General features: G+C 37.1%; 3 protein-coding genes across 6 annotated transcripts; all 3 read left to right on the top strand.

The window, feature by feature from the left end:
• Positions 1-753: 753 nt before the first annotated feature.
• LOC130962884 (uncharacterized) lies at positions 754-6239 on the top strand. Its single transcript, XM_057889041.1, has 3 exons — positions 754-854; positions 4490-5698; positions 5954-6239. The coding sequence occupies exons 1-3, from the start codon at positions 754-756 to the stop codon at positions 6237-6239; spliced, it is 1596 nt and encodes a 531-aa protein (XP_057745024.1).
• A 2808-nt stretch (positions 6240-9047) lies between these two features.
• LOC130961426 (histone H2A.6-like) lies at positions 9048-10992 on the top strand. Of its 4 annotated transcripts, none has more exons than XR_009079540.1 (5): positions 9048-9593; positions 10093-10225; positions 10429-10501; positions 10599-10676; positions 10872-10992. XR_009079540.1 is itself a non-coding variant. In XM_057887315.1 (3 exons), exons 1-3 carry the CDS (start codon positions 9405-9407, stop codon positions 10446-10448), a joined length of 342 nt encoding a protein of 113 aa, XP_057743298.1. In that variant the 5' UTR covers positions 9048-9404; the 3' UTR covers positions 10449-10671. The 4 variants fall into 4 exon arrangements, 1 of the variants encoding a protein (XP_057743298.1); XR_009079539.1 differs by having other exon boundaries at positions 10429-10528; XR_009079541.1 differs by having other exon boundaries at positions 10429-10528; positions 10620-10676; positions 10872-10989.
• LOC130961425 (vesicle transport v-SNARE 13-like) lies at positions 10630-12767 on the top strand. Its single transcript, XM_057887314.1, has 7 exons — positions 10630-10676; positions 10872-10992; positions 11072-11119; positions 11384-11448; positions 11947-12005; positions 12096-12284; positions 12528-12767. Exons 2-7 carry the CDS (start codon positions 10970-10972, stop codon positions 12684-12686), a joined length of 543 nt encoding a protein of 180 aa, XP_057743297.1. The 5' UTR covers positions 10630-10676; positions 10872-10969; the 3' UTR covers positions 12687-12767.
• Positions 12768-25525: the final 12758 nt, after the last annotated feature.

The following is a 25525-nucleotide window of genomic DNA, read 5'->3' as shown; positions in this document are numbered from 1 at the left end:
TTGCTCTATCTCTTCCCTGAGATTTCGCTCTGCCTCTCCTTGTCGTTCTAATTCCTGTTCCAGTTGTTCCAAACGACCTTGGTGACCGTGGACCAACCCCATTAGCTCGGTAGCATGGGGTGGCCCTTCCTTTCCTGATTCTCATCCTTCCGAGGAGTTTACCTTTGGGTTTTTAAGCCCAGAGGTGCCTTCTCTGTGCTGGTCGTTGGTTCCTTGGTGAAAGGTCAGGTCCGCGTCGTTGTTTCCAGTATCTAGATTTTCTTGTTCGGAATCAGATGCTGTATGACCATCCTCTGGTGAGTTGTCCGCCATTATTGGTTGATCTCTCGGGTCCCCGGCAAGGGCGCCAATATTACGATGGGTAACCGGAGATTAATAGATTGGATTCGTTAGGTGGGCCTAATCGTTTGAGGAGGGAAGCCTTCGAATGGGTTCGCACCTTTGGGGCCTCTGTCCGACTTGTGAGCGTAAGTGAACGGGGGGTGGTACCTGCAAAGACACTCCGATGCCTAAGTCAGCAAGGGTGTGAGCAGGTCTAGAGAGTATTGGGACTTAGAGATACCTGAGGGGTGTTAGTATATTTATAGTGGTGAACCAATAACCACCATTAGAGTAGTTCCACCTTTTAAGGTGGATAACCGTCCCTTTATCTTAGGAAAGTTGTGATATGGCTCATGGAAGTGGGTTGAGAGATTTTAGGGGCAGTTATTATTTGCCAGCTAATCCTCATTTCCGACTTCCTTAGAGCAAGTCATGGTGAGAGCCGACTTCTCAGGGGAAGGTCGGTGTACTGTGAGGCTCAACCCTGTGGGTTGGGCCTGTCGTTTGGACTTGGACCTTAGCGTTAGGCCAGGGTATGAACACCATATATTTTTGGCAACATTTATTACTATAGTATCTATTTACCATTTTATATTTTAATATGTAATTATTTATTTATTTTTTTCATACAACATTAGCAAGGTATTATTACCACTAATTTAAATGAACAAAACATTAAAGATAAATTTATAATAAACATTTATTATATTAATTGAACAAAACATTCATTAAAGGTATTATTTAAGATTTATTATATTTACTCAAAATTATATTTTTAGATATTTTTATATTAATTGGACAATTTTAATATTGAAAAATTAAAGTTTTGGTAATTGAAAAATAATGAGATCAGAATTTTATATGCTTTAATTTGAATATTCAGATTTTGAATCTTATTTTATGAATAAAAAAATTAATTTAATTATCTCTAATTCTTGAATTATAAGAATTAGAGTATTTATTTGAGAATAAATTGTAAACTGATGAATAACTAATATTTTTATATATAATTATTATTTGATTAAATTTGATTTTCAATTACTATATTACCCCGATTTTTATTAAAAATACATTAGTCCTATTTTCCCAAAACAAAACCTTAACCTAAGTGACACACTAACCTTACCCTTCCTCCCTTTATACAGTCGCCACCCTCACTTCAACACCCACACACACTCAGCTCCTCACAACACCCTCATCTCAACATACCACACCTCACACAAACACACACAGCCGAGAGAGAGAGAGAGAGAGAGAGAGAGAGAGAGAGAGAGAGAGAGAGAGAGAGAGAGAGAGAGAGAGAGAGAGAGAGAGAGAGAGAAGAGAAACGGAGGAAGAAGAAGAGAGAAAGCGAGCCATCACGCCCAGTCGCCGTCGTGTTGTCGCCAAACCGTTGCAGGAAAGGGAGAGAGATGTGTTCGAGAGAGAGAACCGTGCAAGGAAAGGGAACTGCTGCTGTTGAAGACGTGAGCTGGAGGAGCTACATCTTGTTGCCACCGTCGTCAAAGCCATCGCCGTTGCCGAAGCCCGTGTCGCTGTCGTGGCTGCAATCCTTATAGCCACTGCCATTGTTGTTGTAACACCCTATTACACAGAGCTTTACGCTATAGTCGTAAATCAAAGGTAATGAAAAATTATGACACCTAAAAGAATATATATATATATATATATAGTATTTTGAAGAAATATGATATACTAGGAGCTTGTGAAGAAGAGATAACAGAACAAAAGTCGCATTGTAAGAACCGCAGTTTTCACGAAAAGTCGCTTAACTAGAATAGAATAATTTAATTGCCCGGAATAGGTCCAAAAATATAAAAAAATATTTTTCTTAAAATATAAATGTGAGATTCGGATTCAGTGGATTTTTCTGAGTAGAAAAATGTCTATTTTGAAAATTTTTGTATAGTAAAAACGCGTACCGATAGATTAGCCGGCAGTACCATCTTAAGTCTGTCCAATACTGTGTGAGAGAGAGTGAAACAGTAGAAAACCTTAGAAAAGCTTTTGAAATAGCAAACCGAGCACTTATCCTAAAAGGTTTGGCCTAAAATTGGGCCAAACGAACCAAAAATGCTACACGGTTGGACCGGACTCAAGTTGGGCCCAAGCCCAACTTATATATAATTGAGCCTAAGAAGCTCATTTTAACACCAAGAGAGAGAGAGAGAGAGAGAGAGAGAGAGAGAGAGAGAAGAGAGAGAGAGAGAGAGAGAGAGAGCGAGAGAGCTCAGATAGGAAGAAGAGAGGAGAAGGAAGCCATTGTCACTATTCATCTCCCTCTTCAAAGCTCCATAACTTTTGATCCGGGACTTCGATTGACGAGCCGTATGCGACCACGCGAAGCTCTCACCGATCTCTTCATTTCTAGCTAAACAAAATAGGTAACAACTCGAATTTCATACTCCTCCTTTCAGCCCTAACAGATTTCACATTTTTGGGTATGGTGTTTGAGTAGATTTTGTGGTTTTGGTTGTTTAGGTGATTTTTAGTAGCGGGTAATTGTTGGGTGATTCACCACTATTTATGGTATATCTTTTGCTTAATTGAGTGGATTTTTTACACTAATCTCACACTTATTCACAGAATCTGCATGTTTTACACTTTCCTTCCTGATTTTGTGCTATGATTGAAAACATGCTTTTTTGGCCTTAGTTTTGCTATTTTTTAATCCTCTCTTATTACCATTTGATGCCTTGATATGTGTGTTAAGTGATTTCAGGGTTTATAGGGCAGGAATGACTTAGAGGATGGAAAGAAAGCATGCAAAAGTGGAAGGAATACAAGAAATTGAAGGAATTGCTAATTCTGTCAGCCCTGACCTCTTCGCACTCAATCGATCATAACTTGAGCTACAGAGGTCCAAATGAGGCGGTTTCAGTGGCGTTAGAAAGATAACATTCGGGGCTTTGCAAAGATATATAATTTTTTATTATTTTTCATGCTGTTAGGTGACACGCACGCGCGGATCACGCATACGCGTGACCTGGCAAAAGTTCAATCCACGTGTACGCGTGGACGACACGTACACGTGGACGACATGTACACGTGACAGAGCCGCGACCTGTACCCAGCGATTTCTGGGCTATTTTTGACCCAGTTTTTGGCCCAGAAAACATAGATTAGAGGCTGTAGAGTGGGGGAATCAGATTCATTCATCATTCACTTCTCTTACACACAATTTTAGGTTTTAGATGTAGTTTTTTTGAGAGAGAGGCTCTCTCCTCTCTCTAGGTTTTAGGATTTAGGATTTCTCTTCTACTCTTATTGATTACTCATTGTTATTTTAGTTTGTGAACTTTTGATGTTAGATTCAATTTCTGTATTAATGCAATTGATTGTTTGGATTTTATTATCTCTTATTGCTTTTCTATGTTTTTATGTTATGCCCTCCAAGTACTTGACAAAATGCTTAGAAGGATGTTAGAGTAGGATTTTATGTTCTTGGCTTGGTTGACTAATTGGTAACACTTGAGTTATCAAACTCCTTTGTTGATTGATAATTGAAAGTTGCTGATTGATTTAGATTCCACTAAGGCTAGTCTTTCCTTAGGAGTTGACTAGGACTTGAGGAATCAAATTGATTGGTCCACTTGACTTTCCTTCATTCATTGAGGGTTAACTAAGTGGGAGCTATGAACAATTCTCGTCACAATTGATAAGGATAACAAGGATAAAACTTCCAATTCTCATACCTTGCCAAGAGCTTTTCTAGTTATTAGTTTATTCCTTTTGCCATATACTATTCTTGCTTCTTATCTAAAAAAAACCCCCAAAAAGATACTTTTCCATAATCAATTATAAGCACACCTCCCTGCAATTCCTTGAGAGACGACCCGAGGTTTAAATACTTCGGTTATTACTTTTATTGGATTTGTTACTTGTGACAACCAAGTTTTTGTACAAAAGGATTCTTTGCTGGTTTAGAAGCTATACTTGCAACGAGAGCTTATTTGTGAATTCTAGACCACACAAGAATAATTTTGTAAAAAAATAATTTTGGTTCTTAAATTCTTGTAGGATTGTGAGAGATGAGTTCAGAGAGTGTCCAAAACAATTTTGAAGAAAGTGTTGATAAGCCTTTATGAAAATTTGTAATAAAGAAAGACAAAATTGAAGGGGGTGGAAATCTTGAATTTCATTGTAAATTTTGTAAGGTTTTATTCAGTGGTTCTTATACTAGAGTAAGAGCAAATTTATTGAAGATTTCAGGAAAAGGAATTAGATTTTGTGCAAAAGTTACATCAACAAAGCTTGAAGAACTTAAGAAACTTGATAGTGAAAGTACATTATTGCATGAAAGTAAAAAGGCTAAGTCAATTCCTCTTCCACCCTTATCTAATGCAAGTGAACTTGATTCAAGAAAAAGAAGAGCTACTGGACCTTTGGAGAAAGCTTTTAATGTGAATTCAAGGGAGACTCTAGATTTACATATTGCTAGATTATTTTTTTCATCTGGATTGCCTTTTCATCTCGCAAAAAATCTGTATTTTGTTAAAGCTTTTTCTTATGCTGCTAATAATTATATTGATGGTTATATTCCTCTTGGATATAATAAATTAAGGACAACTTTGCATGAGAAAGAGAAGCAACATGTGGAGAGAATGTTAGAACCTACTAAGAATTCATGGAGTGAAAAGGGAGTGAGCATTGTAAGTGATGGATGGAGTGATCCCCAGAGGAGGCCTCTTCTTAATTTTATGGCTGTAACTGAAAGTGGGCCTATGTTTTTGAAAGCTGTAGATTATTCAGATGAGATCAAAGACAAGGATTATGTTGCAAATCAAATAAGAGATGTGATAAGAGAAGTCGGTCTCTCAAATGTAGTGCAGATTGTGACTGATAATGTGCCAGTTTGTAAAGCGGTTGGTTTATTGATTGAAGCTAAATTTCCATCTGTTTATTGGACTCCTTGTGTTGTTCATACTCTCAACTTTGCTTTAAAGGACACTTGTGCATCTAAGAATATAGAGAAGAATAATTTTGTTTATCAAGAATGCTCATGGATTACTCAAATTGCTGAAGATGCTTCTTTTAAAAAAAAATTCATTGTTAATCATCATATGAGGTTATCTATTTTCAATGAATTTAATACATTGAAATTGCTTAATGTTGCTCCTACTCGATTTGCTTCTACTATTGTGATGCTCAAAAGATTTAGGTTGTTAAAGCAAGGTCTCAAAGAGATGGTTATAAGTGAGAAGTGGTCTTCATACAAGGAAGATAATATTGGCAAAGCTGAATTTGTTACAGAAAAGATTTTGAGTGAAAATTGGTGGCAAAATATTAATTATATTCTTGCTTTCACAAATCCTATTTATGATGTTTTAAGAAGTACAGACACGGATGCACCTACTCTTCATTTGGTCCATGAGATGTGGGATTCAATGATCAAGAAAGTAAAAAATGCTATATATCTCTATGAAAGAAAAGATGAACAAGAGTCATCATCTTTCTACAATGTTGTGCACTCAATATTATTTCAAAGATGGACAAAAAGTAGCACACCTCTTCATTTTTTAGCACATTCATTGAATCCAAGTAATTTTTTATATTTATTGTTTATAACTTTTATTTATAAGTGAAGATAATTGAATTATTATTAATTTTTGCTTAAACACTAATTATATAGGTATTATAGCCACCAAGGGTTGAGAGAAGATCCTACACGAGTTTTTCCTCATCAAGATGTTGAGATCACTAATGAGAGAGTTAAATACTTGAAGAGGTATTTTCCTAATGAAGAAGAGAGGAGAAAGGTAAATATTGAGTTTGCAAATTTTTCTGATGATAGAGGTGTCTTTAATGATTATGACTCTTTGAATGATAGAGGCATAGTTGATGCAAAGTCTTGGTGGCTAATTCATGGTGGTAAAGTAAAATTTCTTCAACCAATTGCTCTTAGGCTACTAGGGTAACCATCTTCATCTTCTTGTTGTGAAAGGAATTGAAGCGCATATTCTTTTATCCATTCCCTAAAAAGAAATAAGTTGAAGCCTAAACGTGCAGAAAATTTAGTATTTGTCCACACTAATCTTCGTCTTCTTTCAAGAAAAACTTCACAATACAATAAAGGAGAAACTATGATATGGGATATTGCTGGAGATGCTTTTTCACCGATTGATGAAGAAAATGGTGTTCTTGAAGTTGCTCACCTTTCTCTTGATGAACCGGAGTTGGAAAGAGTGACTTTTTTTAATGATGAAGATATCAACCATATATGATGGAGAAATAATATGACTTTAGATAACTTTTTTTTGTGTACATGTGATGTACAAAATTCTTACTATCTCTATTAAGACATAGGAGTTTAGGATTTTATCTTTTGAATACCTATACACTTTAGGAAGAAATGCATATCATATGGTTGTTTTTGAAAATATCTCTATTATGACATATCTCTATTTAATAAATATATTATATTATTAATATATATGTGTCCCCGTGTCCGACAACTTTTTAGAATTCGTGTGTCGCTGTGTCGTGTGTCGTGTCATGTCCCGTGTCCGTGTCCGTGTCTGTGCTTCATAGCCAAATACAATCCTACCTTGACCCTAACCCTATTACAACTCTCAAAAGACCTCTTGATTTGTGTATTTGTGCATTAAATTTTTGTTGATTGTTAGATGAAGAGCAAGTCTTAGAAAGCAAGATTAGTAGAGAATTAAGAAAATTGAACCTCAGACACCTGAACGATTAGAGTGTATACACTTCCAGTGAGGGTTCGATGCTCGATTCCTTGTTCTCGGCTTTCATGAGCTATTTTCTTCTGCAAGTCTATTTGTACTTTATTTTTATGATTTGAATTAGTGAAATCTAGCTCATATTTGTTCTTGAAAAGTTTATTTACTTTTAACTAAGTAGGTAGAATCATTTTTGCATGTAGTTGCATTTAGATAGGTTGCATTGCATAAGTCCTACCATTTTGCCTTCACTCTTTTAGTTCTCTTGAGCTTAGCATGAAGACATGCTAATGTTTAAGTGTGGGGAGATTTGATGCACCACTATTTTGTGGTACATCTTATGCTTAATTGAGTGGATTTTTTACACTAATCTCACACTTATTCACAGAATCCGCATGTTTTACACTTTTCTTCCTGATTTTGTGCTATGATTGAAAACATGCTTCTTTTACCTTAATTTTGCTATTTTTAATCCTCTCTTATTATCATTCGATGCCTTGATATGTGTGTTAAGTGATTTCAGGGTTTATAGGGTAGGAATGGCTTAGAGGATGGAAAGGAAGCATGCAAAAGTGGAAGGAATACAAGAAATTGAAGGAACTGCTAATGCTGCCAACCTTGACCTATTTGCACTCAATCGATCAGAACTTGAGCTACAAAGGTTGAAATGCAGTGGTTTTAGTTGCGTTAGAAAGCTAACATCCGGGGCTTTGCAACGATATGTAATTTGCCATAGTTGCCATGCTGTTAGGCAATGCGCACGCATGAATCATGCATAGGCGTGACCTGGCAAAAGTTCAATCCACGCGTACGCGTACGCGTGATAGAGCCGCGACCTGTACGTATCAGAAATCGCCTCCAGTGATTTTTGGGCTGTTTTTGACCCAGTTTTCGGCCCAAAAAACACAAATTAGAGGCTGCAAATTGGGGGAATCAGATTCATTCATCATTCACTTCTCATACACACAATTTTAGGTTTTAGATGTAGTTTTTTTGAGAGAGAGGCCCTCTCCTCTCTCTAGGTTTTAGGATTTAGGATTTCTCTTCTACTCTTATTGATTACTCATTGTTATTTTAGTTTGTGAAGTTTTGATGTTAGATTCAATTTCCGTATTAATGCAATTGATTGTTTGGATTTTATTATCTCTTATTGCTTTTCTATGTTTTTATGTTATGCCCTCCAAGTACTTGACAAAATGCTTAGAAGGATGTTAGAGTAGGATTTTATGTTCTTGGCTTGGTTGACTAATTGGTAACACTTGAGTTATCAAACTCCTTTGTTGATTGATAATTGAAAGTTGCTGATTGATTTAGATTCCACTAAGGCTAGTCTTTCTTTCGGAGTTGACTAGGACTTGAAGAATCAAATTGATTGGTCCACTTGACTTTCCTTCATTCGTTGAGGGTTAACTAAGTGGGAGCAATGAATATTTCTCATCACAATTGATAAGGATAACAAGGATAGAACTTCCAATTCTCATACGTTGCCAAGAGCTTTTCTAGTTATTAGTTTATTCCTTTTGCCATCTACTATTCTTGCTTCTTATCTAAAAAAAAAAACCCAAAAAGATACTTTTCCATAATCAATTATAAGCACACCTCCCTGCAATTTTTTGAGAGATAACACGAGGTTTAAATACTTCGGTTATTACTTTTATTGGGTTTGTTACTTGTGACAACCAAGTTTTTGTACGAAAGGATTCTTTGCTGGTTTAGAAGCTATACTTGCAACGAGAGCTTATTTGTGAATTCTAGACCACACAAGAATTTGATCGTTATTGGGCTTTGCCCCAATCCCCTTTGAACAAGATAAAGTTCCTCATATACCCTTGTAGTGTTGTATGTTGTGGTTTCAAGGTTTTAATTTTGGTGATATATATGTTGTTAGTTTGAGTTTTGGTGCTTGTTGGAGCACTACAAAATTCTTCTTTATTTGTGGTGGTTTTATAGTGGGAGTTATTAAAACCTCCATAATATATTTTATTTGTGACAATTTTAAATAATATAACAAAAACTTCCACTATTATAATATTCTTAACCCAATTAATTATTAAAAGCCCACCTCAAACAACTATTAACTGAGCATACAAAAAAATCAGAAGAGTTCTGAGAGAGAGAGAGAATGAAAGAGTCTGACCCCTAAAATATCGATTCCAGCCACTTCCATTCATCTCCTCGCCGCCGTTGCCGCCATGTCTCCTCCATCAAAGCGTCACCGGTGGAGTTATGAGGACGAGGTGATCGTGGAGCTTCTCAATTCGTGGAGCTCTAGCCTCTTGGGTTTATATTATTTATACATGTCGCAACCGCCTAAACCTTCATTCATCCACTAATATTATCTCGCTAATCGCACAAAGGATCACTCTCTTTCCGTTAAACCAAAGCATCAAACCTTCGTTAATGGCGGGTCGAGGCAAAACATTAGGATCTGGCAACGCCAAGAAGGCCACCTCTCGGAGCAGCAAGGCCGGTCTTCAATTCCTCGTTGGTCGTATTGCCCGGTTCTTGAAGGCTAGAAAATACGTCAAACGTGTCGGTGCCAGCGCCCCTGTTTACCTCGCTGCCGTCCTTGAATACCTAGCCTCCGAGGTAATTTTGCCTTTGCTTGGTTTCAATTAAGTCTTTAATTTCTTGGCTTACCTTGTTAATTTCTAGGGTTTTGATATTTGTCGAAATTTCCAGTAGTTTGGATTTCCGTTGCTATGAATTTAAATATTGCAGATTTTCATCTTTTCAATTCTTTCCTGATCGGGTTTTTCCTTTGATGTTCATATGTATATGCAACTTCGATCTTAAATCTAGGGTTTCATGATTCAATGTTAATCTTCTAATTGTGGTTAAGACATTTCCTTGTATGTAATGTTTAGCGTGTAGGATTTTTTTTCTAAAGAGTAACGTTAGAGAGTTCATTTTTTTGGGCTAAGTTGAGGTCATTTTTTTTAGATTATAAACCATGTTGGTCAACTACAAGTTGTTATATCTTAAGTTTACTTTTAAATTAGGCTTAATGTTTCAAATTTAGGACTGAGCTTGAATTTATGAATATTTGGGTTTCTGAAGTTGTTAGATGTTATTATGGCCTTTTCAGGTTCTTGAGTTAGCTGGCAACGCTGCGAGAGATAACAAGAAGACCAGAATTGTGCCACGTCACATTCAATTGGCGGTTAGAAATGACAAAGAGTTAAGCAAGCTTCTTGGAGATGTCACAATTGCTCTGATTGGTTAGTTACATTGTAAATTTTATTTTATTTTTTGAATGAATTATGTTTTGTATTTATTTGGATCTTCATTTTTTTTAGATGTTAGGGGCTGGTGTTAGTCAGGTTGCTATATGCGCATTCTTCTAATGAATAGGATACTTTCCTTGCTGTTTATCTGTACCACTAAACAATATGAAATTTTGTTTCTAAAACTACTTTTGCAGGGCCTGCTATGGTGTTTTGAGGTTTGTTATGGAAAATGGCGCCAACGGATGCAAGGACTACATTGATTCTGTTGTAAGACATGTTGTACTCCTTAGGCAGGTCAGTATATACTCTTTTAGACAAGTCTTCCTTTGATTGCATTGATAGTGTATGTTGTGTATTATTTCAGGCATATACGAGTAAGTTGCAGCTTAAAGTGGATCACTTGCTGGAAGAGAATGCAAGACTCAAGAGACAACAACAAAAGGCATGCATCTTCATTTATATACATAAATACACACATTTTAGTTACTAGTGATTTTGTTTGTTTATGTTTATATTTCAATATTTCATCAAGTGAACCTTATATTCATTTGGTTCTTGCAAAATGGGACCTGGTTTAACTTTGAGCGTTGAAGTTGGTGTTTTACACTTGAAATTTATTGCATGTATAATTTGTTAGGTAAATTTATTGCTGAGGTTTCATGCTCCAAAGAATGTAACAAGAAAAAGCGGACTTATGCTCAAGCTAACAAGCCGGTAACAAGCCTGCATCTGCTGATGATGAAGATATGGACCCCACTGTAAGTTTCATTGCAGCATTGCAATACTTTTCAATAGTGATTTGATTTTCTAAAATATTCTATATCTTTTTGGGTGCAGCTGCAGCAATACCTTGAGAACAGGCTCAAGTGCCTTGCGGATCAGAAGGTTGAAGGGATTAACCCATACCTGCACAACAGAAATAATAATAGGGCATTACAACACATTTAAATTGAAGATAATTGATCCAAGTTTCATAAGTGCTAATTCAATATAGGGTCTCTCTTCCCAGAAATTAAAGAGTCATTACAACACGTTTAAATTGAAGATAATTGAAATCCCCTGCTTGCTTTATTTGAATTTTTTTTAACTGTTCTGCAAGCTGTTGTTCCAACTCTTCTCACGATTTGGTAATTTCTTTTGTTGATTCAGGTTGGAAGATTTTGCTTGCTGTAACAGATTAGCTTATAAGGGAATTGTAATTATTCAGTTTTTAGGTATTAATTACGTGTTAAAGGATCCCCATTAACTGGCAACATCCTCTTCCATCTCTTCAATAGTCTGCCCCTTTTATCTTTTTTCCACTGTTTGAGCCAATTTTATTATAGATTTGTATTGTTGCCTGCCTAGTTCAGTTGTATGTATGTATGTGATCATAGATGAGTTATCTTTTTTTATATTATTTTTGAAGTTTTCATCATGTGTTTTCCATGTATGTATGTATGTGATCATAGATGAGTACATTTCATACCAAAGTAGACTTCAAATTCCAACCTCTTAACTAAAAACATCAAGTGATAAGATGCTGCCCAACGATCAACTAGTTAGAGTAATCGATTAATCAACTAGTGTCTATTATATTTATCATAGAATGTCTTAGTTTCAAACTGGCAAATCATCAAAACATGTTTTAATGTTATGAACAATAGGAGGAATCAATGAAGTTTGTGATTTTTATGCTAGAGTAATATATTTTATTTTTGTTGAATATGCAGAGCAAAAGAAGCAAAAAATTTTCGAAGTAAAGTCTGGAATTGATGAGGCAAAAGTTTTGGTACCCTCACCACTCTCTTTTTGTTTAAAAAGCTGCCTTAATTTCTCGTATACTTAAGATTCTAATTCCATGGTGTATATGAATTTGTAGATTCGAAAAATAGTCCTTGAGGCAAGAAGTTTGCAACCGAATGTTAAGGCCGTAGTTCTTGCTAAGTTGCAGGAGTATAAATCAGATCTGAATAATATTAAAAGCGAAGTTAAGAAAATTGTAGCTAGTAACTTGAACCCTTCTGCTAGGGATGAGTTGTTGGAATCAAGCATGGTATATGTTGTGACGGTATGATTCTTTTTTAGCATTGCTTTACACATGCACACACATTTCATTTTCATGTGAAAGTCACCATTATGATGCAACAATTTGGAGTTGTGTCCCTTTGAGTAAGTATGGAACAAAGTTAGTTATCCATAGCATCTTATGTCCTTATACTGAGCTTATATATCGAACTTTCATTTTTGAACACCTCTTTTCTTGGATTGGTGCCGTCAAATCTAATTTCAGCTGCTAATGTGACTATAATAGGCATCAGCTGATCAAAGAGAAAGATTAATGGCATCAACCGAGAGGTTGAACAAGCCTGGTGATAGAATTAAGGACAGTAAAAGAATAATGTTTGAGACAGAAGATCTTGGGGTTTCTATTCTTCAAGATTTTCATGCACAACGACAGTCTCTGTTGTAAGAAAATAACACGGTAGTGTTTAACTTTCTTGAATAACTAACGATTTGTTTCTTTTGGTAATTAGTTATATTTTAAGAACTCTACACCCCTGAAATAAAAACTTAGGCAGTATTTTAACTTTTATCTTTGGGATTTGACTCTCATGTGGCATTTGTATAGTGTGTTTCTAGTTTCTTAACTTTATTTGCGATTGAAGATATGCTCTTCTGTCTATTGATGGTTGTCATCTCATGTAGCTTCATGGAGTAATATTCCATAGTTGTAATCTCTTCTATAGTTATATTCTATAGTTATAATCTCATGCAGCTTTTGTCTATTGATGGTTATGTCATCTCATGCAGCTTCATGGTTATTAACCAATGAATATTCTATAGTTATGTCATCTCATGCAGCTTCTGTCCTTAATTTTATATTATGTCTATTAAATATTTTTTTAATAATAAATGATTAGTAGTGTAATAATAATGTAGATTAATTTTTAAAAATTATATTGACTAGTTTAAAATCTCTACAGAATAACTATTATTTTTAAAATGAAAAAGTCTTTTTGTGGGAGTTTTAAACCGCCACAAACATTGACCAAAAACTGTCACAAAAGTTCAATATAAAACCCCCACTAAACACACACAAAACCCCCACTGAATAAATTGTGGAGGTTTTTAAAAACTCCCACAAAAGACCTTGTGGCACCTCAAATTTTGGGGGTTTTAAGAATCCCCACAAATCATTTGGTGGGGGTTATAAACCTCCACATATAAGAGAAAAAACTGCCACAAATAAACAAAAACTTTGTAGTGGAGTTGATTGGTGGCTTGGATTGTGGTTGGAAGCTTAAATTACACTCAATTTTGGGTTTTTGGCATATTGGAAATCGGACAAGGTATGTGATATACGCGGAAATTAGCCGATTAAGAATTTATAATGAAAGTAGCGTTGCAAGTTAGTTCTTAACCGATGGAAATCTGCTTATCAATTTAAAAAGGGTTGTCACAAAACAAAGATAAAAATACTGGGAGTATGAATCCCAGGTCGTCTCCCAACGAGTTACAGAGAGAGTGCTATTTATTGATCAGGAAGTTTCTGAGAAGTTTGGAGTTGGAAAATAGAATTCAAGCTAGAGAATTAACAAAAGATTTAATTAACTATGATAAAAAGGCCTTAACTGGGAGAAGATTAATCGGAAGTTCTATCCTTGTTGGATGTTCCTAAATGTAATAGTGATAGGTTGTTGTTCTACTTAGTTATCCCTTACTGAATAAAGGAAGGTCAAGTAACTAGCTAATCAACTCTATTCTCAAGTCCTAATCCTCTCCAAAGAAAGGATTAGAGTTAGAGGTTAGAGAGTCAGCCAATGGTGCACGAATTTGTGATCCGCACAACTAACCAGCAAGTGCACTGGGTCGTCCAAGTAATACCTTACGTGAGTAAGGGTCGATCCCACGGAGATTATTGGTTTGAATCAATCTATGTTTATCTTATTATTCTTAGTCAGGATATTAATTAAAATTATCAGTTGGAATTATTAGATTAGAAAAATAAAAGAGAATAAAAGCGTTACTTGGTGTGCAGTAATGAGAAATATGTTTGAGTTTTGGAGATGCTTTGTTCTTTGAATTTCTACTTTTCCTTTAAGTCCTCTTCCCACACGCAGGGTCCCTTCCATGGCAAGCTCTATGTAGGGTGTCACCGTTGTCAATGGCTACCTCCCATCCTCTCAGTGAAAACGTTCCTATGCTCTGTCACAGCACGGCTAATCATCTGTCAGTTCTCAATCAGGTTGGAATAGAATCCATTGATTCTTTTGCGTCTGTCACTAACGCCCAGCCTTCAGGAGTTTGAAGCTCGTCACAGTCATTCAATCCCAGAATCCTACTCGGAATACCACAGACAAGGTTTAGACTTTCCGGATTCTCATGAATGCCGCCATCAATCCGGCTTATACCACGAAGATTCTGATTAAGGAATCTAAGAGATACTCATTCAATCTGATGTAGAACGGAGGTGGTTGTCAGGCACACGTTCATGGATTGAGGAAGGTGATGAGTGTCACGGATCATCACCTTCTCCATAATTAAGCGCGAATGAACATCTTAGATAAGAACAAGCCTGTTTGAATGGAAAACAAAATAATTGTATTAATTCATCGAGACGCTGCAGAGCTCCTCACCCCCAACAATGGAGTTTAGAGACTCATGCCGTCAAAAAGTAGGTAATTCAGATCTAAAAATGTCATGAGGTACAGAATAATTCTCTAAAAGTTGTTTAAATAGTAAACTAGTAACCTAGGTTTACAGAATATGAGTAAACTAAGATAATTGGTGCAGAAATCCACTTCTTGGGCCCACTTGGTGTGTGCTGGGGCTGAGACTAAAGCTATCCACGAGTAAAGGCTTTTCTTGGAGTTAAACTCCAAGTTATGACGTGTTTTGGGCGTTCAACTCTGGATCATGACGTGTTTCTGGCGTTTAACTCCAGACAGCAGCATGTACTTGGCGTTCAATGCCAAGTTACGTCGTCTATCTTCGCGCAAAATATGGACTATTATATATTGCTGGAAAGCCCTGGATGTCTACTTTCCAACGCTGTTGAGAGCGCGCCAATTGGACTCCTGTAGCTTCTGAAAATCCATTTCGAGTGCAGGGAGGTCAGGATCCAACAGCATCAGCAGTCCTTTTTCAGCCTAAGTCAGATTTTTGCTCAGCTCCCTCAATTTCAGCCAGAAAATACCTGAAATCACAGAAAAATACACACACTCATAGTAAAGTCCAGAAATATGATTTTTGCCTAAAAACTAATAATATTTAACTAAAAACTAATTAAAACATGCTAAAATCTACATGAAATTACCCCCAAAAAGCGTATAAAATATCCGCTCATCACAACACCAAACTTAAACTATTGCTTGTCCCCAAGCAACTAGATAAATAAAATATGATGAAAGAATTTAAGAAGTAATAATATCTAAGAGTTTTAAATGGAGCTCAGATTCTTATTCAGATGAGCGGAGCTTGTAGCTTTTTGTTTCTGAACAGTTTTGGCATCTCCCTTTATCCTTTGAAATTCAGAATGATTGGCATCCATAGGAACTCAGAATTCAGATAGTATTATTGATTCTCCTAGTGTAGTATGTTGATTCTTGAACACAGTTATTTTATGAGTCTTGGCCGTGGCCCTAAGCACTTTGTTTTCCAGTATCACCACCAGATACATAAATGCCACAGACACATGACTAGGTGAACCCTTTCAGATTGTGACTCAGCTTTGCTAGAGTCCCCAGTCAGAGGTGTCCAGAGCTCTTGAGCACACTCTATTTGCCTTGGATCACGACTTTAACCACTCAGTCTCAAGTTTGTAACTTGAACCTGCATGCCACAAGCACATGGTTAGGGACAGCTTGGTTTAGCCGCTTAGGCCTGGAACTATTTTCTTAGGCCCTCCTATCCATTGATGCTCAAAGCCTTGGATCCTTTTCACCCTTGCCTTTTGGTTTTAAGGGCTGTTTGGCTTTTATTCCTTTTGATTCAAAATTTTTTTTTGACTGCTTTTTCTTGCTTCAAGAATCAATTTCATGATTTTTCAGATCATCAATAATATTTTTCGTGTTCCTCATTCTTTCAGGAGCCAATATTCATCAAATTCAAAGTACAAGTTATGCACTGTTCAAGCATTCATTCAGAGAACAAAAAGTATTGCCACCACACATAGTTAATTATAATTTTTATTATTAAGAATTCGAAAAAAGAAAAAAAATTACTTCTTTATTCTAATTATCTACTATTTTATTCATGCTTGATGATGATGAGAAAAATAAATTATAACTTAATTGGGAATAAAACCAGAATAGATATACTATACTAATTACTACTACTACTATATATATATATCTCCTAAGGTAAATTTTTAAAAAAAAAAAAACACTATCACAGAGTTAAAGCTAAAAATTGGAACTCAGCAACCTGTTGTTTTGAGAAGTAGATGTTCCTCTAATCCGTGGGGTGCTTTTCAAGGATTAATTTTTGGCGCTTCAGCTCCCTTAGATCACGCCCTTGCTCTTCCTGTTCCTTAAGCAGTTTGCAGAGCATGCTACTTTGATTGTTCTGTTCTTCCTTTATTTGGTCCATAGCTTCTTGCAATTTGGAAATAGAAGCCTCAAGATGTCCCCAATATTCGAATTGAGGCAGTTCTGGGAGGGCTTCCTGTGCTCTCCTCTTGGCTGGATCATCTTGTTGCTGTTGTCTGACCATTGATATTCCAGTGATTGGCCTCTCAACTGGGATATACTCTGTTATTCCCATCTTCACTCTGGCATCTTTGCAGAGCATAGAAATTAAGCTTGGATAGGCCAATCTGGCATCCTTGGAATTCCTGTTTGCTATTTTGTATAGCTCACATGAGATCAGTTGATGGACTTCTACTTCTTTTCCCAACATGATGCAGTGAATCATTACTGCTATTTTAATGGTAACTTCAGAACGGTTGCTGGTGGGCAATATAGAGCGCCCAATGAAATCCAGCCAGCCTCTGGCTACTGGTTTTAGATCTTCTCTTTTGAGTTGAATTGGGGTGCCAGTGGTGCTGGTGGTCCACCTGACTTCAGGGATGCATATATCCTCTAGAATCTTGTCTAGACCTTTATTTACCCTCATCATTCTCCTATTAAAGGAGTCTGGGTCATCTTTCAGTTGAGGAAGCTTAAATATCTCCCTGATCTTGTCAGGATGTGTATGAACAATCTTTCCTCTGACTAAGGTCCGATGGTCATAGAGAACAGCTCCAATTATTCTTTGCCTGTCTGTCTGCCATAGATTAGCATAGAACTCCTGAACCATGTTCCTTCCCACTTTCGTTTCAGGATTGGCCAGAATTTCCCAGTTCCTGTTTCGAATTTGCTCTTGGATCTCCGGATATTCATCTTCTTTCAGATCAAATTTGACTTCCGGGATCACTGATCTGTGACTCATTATTTTGTAGTAATGGTCTGAATGTTCTTTAGTTAAGAACTTCCCTTGATTCCAAAGTGGCTTTGGAGTATTCTCTTTCTTGCCTCTTGGGGTGGGTTGTTTTCCTTTAGGAGCCATGATCTTAATGAGTATGTTTTTGTGATCACGGATAAACACACCAAACTTAAAGTTTTGCTTGTCCGCAAGCAAAAGAGAAGAAAGAAAAAGGATAGGAGGAGAGCAAGTGTGGCATGGTGATGATGAGAGGGGCGCCGAATTCAATATATAGGGAGGGGGTGGGAAATTTCGAAAATAAGAAAAGAATAAGATAGAAGATATGATTTAGAAAAGATAGATATGATAAGAAAAAGATATAGTTAAAAAAAGAGAAAGATATGAATAATAATTAAAAAGATAAATCTGAATTTTTAATTTTGAAAAAGATTTTCAAAAGATGATTGAGTTTTAAAAACAAACTTAAAAGAGTTGGATTGGATTGGAAAACAATTTGTTTTTATGGATTAAGATATATTTGAAATTTTTGAAAAAGGAATTTTAGAAATTAGGGTTCTTAGAAAACTAATTTGATTTGAAGGATGACATTTTGAAACATGTTGATGCAAGCAATTATGAATTGAAACATAAAAATTTAGAAAATTTGTAAAAAAAAAAAATTGAATTTTACCTCCTCCCCACCATCCTGGCGTTAAACGCCCAAACGATGCATGTTTTGGGCGTTTAACGCCCACATGCTGCTTCTCCTGGGCGTTCAACGCCCAGCTGATGCTTCTTTCTGGCGTTGAACGCCAGGAAGTCCTTTGTCACTGGGCGTTTTTCTGAACGCCCAGGATGCTGTCAATCTGGCGTTAAACGCCTAGAAGGTGCTTCTTTCTGGCGTTTAACGCCCAGAAGATGCTCATTTCTGGCGTTTAACGCCCAGATGGCTACCCTTACTGGCGTTGAATGCCCAGTGGGTGCTTCTTTTGGGCGTTCAACGCCCAAAATGTTTCTTACTGGCCTTTTTTCGCCAGTGAACTTCCAAATTCTCTTTTTAACTCTGTGAATCCAATCAATTGCTTTTTTACCTTGAAGATATTTTGACCTATACCTGTAAAAATTAACAGAAACAAATAAAATTAAATTTTATGATTGGCTGGGTTGCCTCCCAGCAAGCGCTTCTTTAATGTCATTAGCTGGACTATTACTGAGCTTTAATTAAGTCTCAGTTTTGAGCATTCTTGCTCGAAATTGCCTTCAAGGTAATGTTTAACTCTTTGTCCATTAACAATGAACTTTTTGTTAGAGTCATTATCCTGAAGATCTATGTATCCATATGGTGATACGTTTGTGATTACATATGGACCTCTCCACCGGGATTTTAATTTCCCGGGAAATAATTTGAGCTTAGAATTAAATAGCAGAACTTTCTGCCCCGGCTCAAAGACTCTGGATGACAATTTCTTATCATGCCATCTTTTCGTTTTCTCTTTGTAAATCTTTGCATTCTCGAAAGCATTGAGTCTAAATTCCTCTAGCTCATTTAACTGGAGCAATCGTTTTTCTCCAGCTAACTTGGCATCAAGGTTCAGGAATCTGGTTGCCCAGTAGGCCTTGTGTTCCAGTTCCACTGGCAAGTGACATGCCTTTCCATACACAAGCTGGTATGGAGAGGTCCCTATAGGGGTCTTGAATGCTGTTCTGTATGCCCACAGAGCATCATCCAAGCTTATTGCCCAATCCCTTCTACGGTTAATTACAGTCCGTTCCAGGATTCTTTTGAGTTCTCTATTTGAGACTTCAGCTTGCCCATTAGTTTGTGGGTGATATGGAGTAGCTACCCTGTGGCTAACTCCATAACGAACCAGAGCAGAGTAAAGCTGTTTATTGCAGAAATGAGTGCCCCCATCACTGATTAATACTCTAGGGATACCAAATCTGCTGAAGATGTGTTTCTGGAGGAATTTTAACACTATTTTAGTGTCATTAGTGGGTGTTGCAATAGCCTCCACCCATTTAGATACATAATCCACTGCCACCAGAATATAAATATTTGAGTATGATGGTGGGAAAGGTCCCATGAAGTCAATGCCCCATACATCAAACAACTCAATCTCCAAGATCCCTTGTTGAGGCATGGCATAACTGTGAGGTAGATTGCCAGGTCTTTGGCAACTGTCACAATTAAGTACAAACACTCGGGAGTCTTTATAGAGAGTAGGCCAGTAGAAGCCACATTGGAGGACTCTTGTGGCTGTTCCCTCACTTCCAAAATGTCCTCCATACTGTGATCCATGGCAGTGCCATAGGATCTTCTGTGCTTCTTCCTTAGGCACACATCTACGGATTACTCCGTCTGCACATCTCTTGAAGAGATATGGTTCATCCCAAAGATAGTACTTTGCATCTGTGATTAATTTTTTTGACTGCTACCTACTGTATTCTTTGGGTATGAACCTCACTGCCTTGTAGTTTGCAATGTCTGCAAACCATGACACTTTCTGGACGGCAAAGAGTTGCTCATCCGGAAAAGTTTCAGAGATCTCAGTGAGAGGGAGGGACGCCCCTTCTACTGGTTCTATTCGGGACAGGTGATCTGCTACTTGGTTTTCTGTCCCTTTTCTGTCTCTTATTTCTATATCAAACTCTTGCAGAAGCAACACCCATCTTATAAGTCTGGGTTTTGAATCCTGCTTTGTGAGTAGATATTTAAGAGCAGCATGATCAGTGTACACAATCACTTTTGATCCTACTAAATAGGATCTGAATTTGTCAATGGCGTAAACCACTGCAAGTAGCTCTTTTTCTGTGGTTGTGTAATTCCTCTGTGCGTCATTTAGAACACGACTGGCATAGTAGATGACGTGCAGAAGCTTGTCATGCCTTTGTCCCAATACTGCACCAATGGCATGGTCACTGGCATCACACATTAATTCAAATGGCAATGTCCAGTTTGGTGCAGAAATTATTGGTGCAGTGACCAATTTAGCCTTCAGGGTCTCAAATGCCTGCAGACACTCTTTATCAAAGATAAATGGCGTGTCAGCAGCTAGCAGGTTGCTTAGAGGTTTGGCAATTTTTGAAAAATCCTTTATAAACCTCCTATAGAATCCTGCATGCCCCAGAAAGCTTCTGATTGCCTTAACATTGGCGGGTGGTGGTAATTTTTCAATTACTTCAACTTTAGCTTGATCCACCTCTATTCCCTTGTTCGAGATTTTGTGCCCAAGGACAATCCCTTCAGTCACCATAAAGTGACACTTCTCCCAGTTTAAAACCAGGTTAGTCTCTTGGCATCTCTTTAGAACAAGTGCTAAATTGTTAAGGCAGGAGCTGAATGAGTCTCCAAACACTGAAAAGTCATCCATGAAGACTTCCAGAAATTTTTCCACCATATCAGAGAAGATTGAAAGCATGCACCTCTGAAAGGTTGCAGGTGCATTACACAGGCCAAATGGCATCCTTCAATATGCAAATACTCCAGATGGACATGTGAATGCTGTTTTCTCTTGATCTTTTGGATCTACTGCAATTTGATTATAACCTGAATATCCATCCAGGAAGCAGTAGTATTCATGACCTGCCAGTCTTTCCAGCATCTGGTCTATGAATGGTAAAGGAAAATGATCCTTTCTGGTAGCTGTATTGAGCCTTCTGTAATCAATACACATACGCCACCCAGTAACTGTTCTTGTAGGAACCAGTTCATTTTTTTCATTATGAACCACTGTCATGCCACCTTTCTTAGGGACGACTTGGACAGGGCTCACCCAGGGGCTATCAGAAATAGGATAAATAATCCCAGCCTCTAGTAACTTAGTGACCTCTTTCTACACTACTTCCTTCATGGCTGGGTTCAGTCGCCTTTGTGGTTGGACCACAGGCTTGGCGTCACCCTCCAATAGGATCTTGTGCATGCATCTGGCTGGGCTAATGCCCTTAAGATCACTGATGGACCACCCAAGAGCTGTCTTGTGTGTCCTTAGCACTTGAATTAGTGCTTCCTCTTCCTGTGGCTCTAAGGTAGAGCTTATAATTACAGGAAAGGTATCACCTTCTCCCAAAAATGCATATTTTAGGGATGGTGGTAATGGTTTGAGCTCGGGTTTTGGGGGTTTCTCCTCTTCCTGAGGGATTTTCAGAGATTCTACTATTCTCTCTGATTCCTCCAGGTCAGGCTGAACATCTTTAAAGATGTCCTCTAGCTCTGATTCGAGACTCTCAGCCATATTGACCTCTCTTACCAGAGAGTCAATAATATCAACACTCATGCAGTCATTTGGGGTGTCTGGATGTTGCATGGCTTTGACAACATTCAACTTGAACTCCTCCTCATTGACTCTCAAAGTTACTTCCCCTTTTTGGACATCAATGAGGGTTCGGCCAGTTGCTAGGAATGGTCTTCCTAGAATGAGAGTTACACTCTTGTGCTCCTCCATTTCCAGCACCACAAAGTCAGTAGGAAAGGCGAATGGCCCAACCTTGACAATCATGTCTTCAATCACGCCTGATGGGTATTTAATAGAGCCATCAGCAAGTTGAAGACATATCCTGGTTGGTTTGATTTCTTCAGTTAAACCAAGCTTTCTGATAGTAGATGCAGGCATTAGGTTGATACTTGCTCCAAGATCACATAAAGCTTGTTTGGTGCAAGTGCCCTCTAATGTGCATGGTATCATAAAGCTCCCAGGATCTTTAAGCTTCTCAGGTAAGCTTTTCAGAATGACTGCACTGCATTCTTCAGTGAGGTAAACTTTTTCAGTTTCCCTCTAATCCTTCTTATGACTTAAGATCTCTTTCATGAACTTAGCATAAGAGGGTATTTGCTCAAGTGCTTCTGCAAACGGAATCTTTATTTCAAGAGTCCTGAGGTAGTCTGCAAAGCGGGCAAATTGCTTATCCTGTTCCGCTTGGCGGAGTTTTTGAGGATAAGGCATTTTGGCTTTGTATTCCTCAACCTTAGTTGCTGCAGGTTTATTACCTACAGAAGTAGGTTGGGAAGCCTTTTTAGAAGGGTTGTTATCAGCACTTGTATGTGACTGATTCCCCACTGGTATTTGAATGCCAGTGGTGGGAGCTGGAGTGGCGTTAGACGCCCCTTCCTTGTTTGTTACTGGCGTTTGAACGCCAGCTTTGTCCCTTTCTGGGCTCGGACTATCTTCAGGAGGATTTTGAGTATCCACTTGTTCATTTCTTGGTTTCCTGCTGCTTTGAAGTGAGGTATTTAATGTTTTCCCACTTCTTAATTGAACTGCTTGACATTCTTCTGTTATTGTCTTGACAGTTGTTTTTCTGTCTGCTTTAATTGTACTTCCATGTTCCTGTTAGCCATTCTTGTTTCCTGTAATATTTCTTGAATTCGGCTAGCTGTTGAGTTAGAAAGTCCAATTGCTGATTGAATTCATTAGCCTGATCCACTGGACTGAGTTCTGCAGTTACTGTTTAGCTTCTTCTTTCATGAAAGATTCATTGCTTAAGTACAGATATTGATTTCTGGCAACTGTATCAATAAGCTCTTGAGCCTCTTCAATTGTTTTTCTCATATGTATAGATCCACCAGCTGAGTGGTCTAGAGAAATCTGAGCTTTTTCTGTAAGCCCATAGTAGAAGATGTCTAATTGCACCCATTCCGAAAACATTTCAGAGGGGCATTTTCTTAGCAACTCTCTGTATCTCTCCCAGGCATCATAAAGATTCATTATCTCCTTGTTTGAAGCCTTGGATGCTTAGCCTTAGCTGTGTCATCCTTTTTGGAGGGAAATAGTGATTCAGGAATTTTTGACAGCTGTTTCCATGTTTTTATGCTGTTCTTAGGCTGGTTATTTAACCACCTCTTAGCTTGATCTTTACAGCAAATGGAAACAGTAATAGTCTGTAGACATCCTGATCTACTTCCTTATCATGTACTGTATCAGTAATTTGCAGAAATTGTGCCAGAAACTCTGTAGGTTCTTCATGTGGAAGACCAGAATACTGGCAGTTTTGCTGCACCATGATAATGAGCTGAGGATTCAGCTCAAAGCTACTAACTCCAATGGAGGGTATACAGATACTACTCCCATATGAAGCAGTAGTGGGGTTAGCATATGACCCCAGAGTCCTCTTGGACTGTTCATTCCTACTTGCTTCCATGATTGAATACAAGTTGAGAATTTATATGTTGAGAATTATTTATTTTATAGTAATGGAATAACACAAAATGGGATATAGATATAAAAATATTTTGAAGATATTTTGTGAAAGAAAATTATTATTATTATTTTTTTTTAAATCAAAAATAAAAAACGAAATAAATAAAATAAAAAAAATTGGAAATATTTTAAAATTGAAATTTGAATTTTTATATAAAATTTTCGAAAAAAGAAGTTCAAAATTAGTTAGAAAATATATTTTTTTTTGAAATTTGAATTTTATGATGAAAGAGAAAAACACACAAAAGACACAAGACTTAAAATTTTTAGATCTAATGCTCCTTATTTTCGAAAATTTTTTTTTGGAGGGAAAACACCAAGGAACACCAAACTTAAAAATTTTAAGATCAAGACACAAGAAAAACTCAAGAACACCTTGAAGATTCACAAGAACACCAAGAACAAAAGGAAGAACACCAAACTTAAAATTTTTAGAAAACTTTAATAAAATTTTCGAAAACTATAACAAGATTAACAAGAACACACCAAACTTAAAGTTTGGCACAAAATTAAATCAAGAAAAATTATTTTTGAAAAAGATTTTCAAAAGAAGGTGCCCAATTGCCAAGATCATAAGCCAACGCTATAACCAACTGAATTAAAAATGTAATGTATTTTTAAAGATGTATTATTTTTTATGGATAAAATAAATTTTTGAAAACTAAGGTTTTGAAAAAGCACAAGAAAAACAAGAAAAGACACAAAACAAGAAAAACTTGAGATCAAACAAGAAAAATAGACAAGAACAACTTAAAGATCAATGAAGAACAAAGAAGACTAACACGAAAATTTTAAAGAAAATATAAAATATGCAATTAACACCAAACTTAGAATAAGACACTAAACTCACGAAAAATCAACAATTAATAAAGAAAAATAATATTTTTGAAAAATATTTTTGAAAAGGGAATAAAGGACTCAGATTTAATGACTCTGTAACATCAATAATATATTCCTAATCTAAGAAATAAAATAAGCCTTCAATTGTTCAAACTCAATAATCCCCGGCAACGGCGCCAAAAACTTGGTGGACGAAATTGTGATTCTTGATTAGTGACTCCTTGGCATGTGCCAAAAAGTTAAACTAACTCAACTAACTGATTACTTCCTTTTCACAATTCCGTTCAACTAACCAGCAAGTGTACTGGGTCGTCCAAGTAATACCTTACGTGAGTAAGGGTCGAATCCACAGAGATTATTGGTTTGAAGCAATCAATATTTATTTTATTAGTCTTAGTTAGGATGTCAACAAGGTTATTTGGATTAAAAGTGAAATTACTAGATTTGATTATAAAAATAAAAGAGGGAATAATGTTACTTGAGCAATAGAGTTATTTGTTTGTAAAGGATTGTGGAATATGTTGGAGTTCTGGAGATGCTTTGTCCTTTGACTTCATCTCTTCCTTGAAATCCTCTTCTCACACGCAGGTTCCTTCCATGGCAAGCTCTATGTAGGGTGTCACCGTTGTCAGTGGCTACTTCCCATCCTCGCAGTGAAACTATGCTCACGCACTCTGTCACAGTACGGCTAATCACCGGTTGGTTCCCGCTCCTACTGGAATAGAATCACTCTTTTGCGTCTGTCACTAACGCCCAGCAGGTTAAAGTTTGAAGCACGTCACAGTCATTCAATCCCGGAATCCTACTCGGAATACCACAGACAAGGTTTAGACTTTCCGGATTCTCATGAATGCTGCCATCAATCCGGCTT

The sequence above is a fragment of the Arachis stenosperma genome, chromosome 2 (genome assembly GCF_014773155.1).
Source record: "Arachis stenosperma cultivar V10309 chromosome 2, arast.V10309.gnm1.PFL2, whole genome shotgun sequence".
Taxonomy (NCBI): domain Eukaryota; kingdom Viridiplantae; phylum Streptophyta; class Magnoliopsida; order Fabales; family Fabaceae; genus Arachis; species Arachis stenosperma.
This window is presented reverse-complemented; position numbering and strand designations above follow the sequence as displayed.

What these genes read in the sequence shown, in the direction of transcription:
- LOC130962884 (XM_057889041.1), top strand. Translation starts at nt 754, where the DNA reads ATGGTGAGAGCCGACTTCTCAGGGGAAGGTCGGTGTACTGTGAGGCTC. An exon ending in GACCTTAGCGTTAGGCCAGG is followed by an intron (nt 855 to 4,489) that starts GTATGAACACCA and finishes GGTTTTATTCAG; the next exon opens with TGGTTCTTATACTAGAGTAA. An exon ending in CTTCATTTGGTCCATGAGAT is followed by an intron (nt 5,699 to 5,953) that starts GTGGGATTCAAT and finishes CTAATTATATAG; the next exon opens with GTATTATAGCCACCAAGGGT.
- LOC130961426 (XM_057887315.1), top strand. Translation starts at nt 9,405, where the DNA reads ATGGCGGGTCGAGGCAAAACATTAGGATCTGGCAACGCCAAGAAGGCC. An exon ending in TTGAATACCTAGCCTCCGAG is followed by an intron (nt 9,594 to 10,092) that starts GTAATTTTGCCT and finishes TGGCCTTTTCAG; the next exon opens with GTTCTTGAGTTAGCTGGCAA. An exon ending in TGTCACAATTGCTCTGATTG is followed by an intron (nt 10,226 to 10,428) that starts GTTAGTTACATT and finishes CTACTTTTGCAG; the next exon opens with GGCCTGCTATGGTGTTTTGA.
- LOC130961425 (XM_057887314.1), top strand. Translation starts at nt 10,970, where the DNA reads ATGATGAAGATATGGACCCCACT. An exon ending in ATGAAGATATGGACCCCACT is followed by an intron (nt 10,993 to 11,071) that starts GTAAGTTTCATT and finishes TTTTGGGTGCAG; the next exon opens with CTGCAGCAATACCTTGAGAA. An exon ending in TGTAATTATTCAGTTTTTAG is followed by an intron (nt 11,449 to 11,946) that starts GTATTAATTACG and finishes TTGAATATGCAG; the next exon opens with AGCAAAAGAAGCAAAAAATT.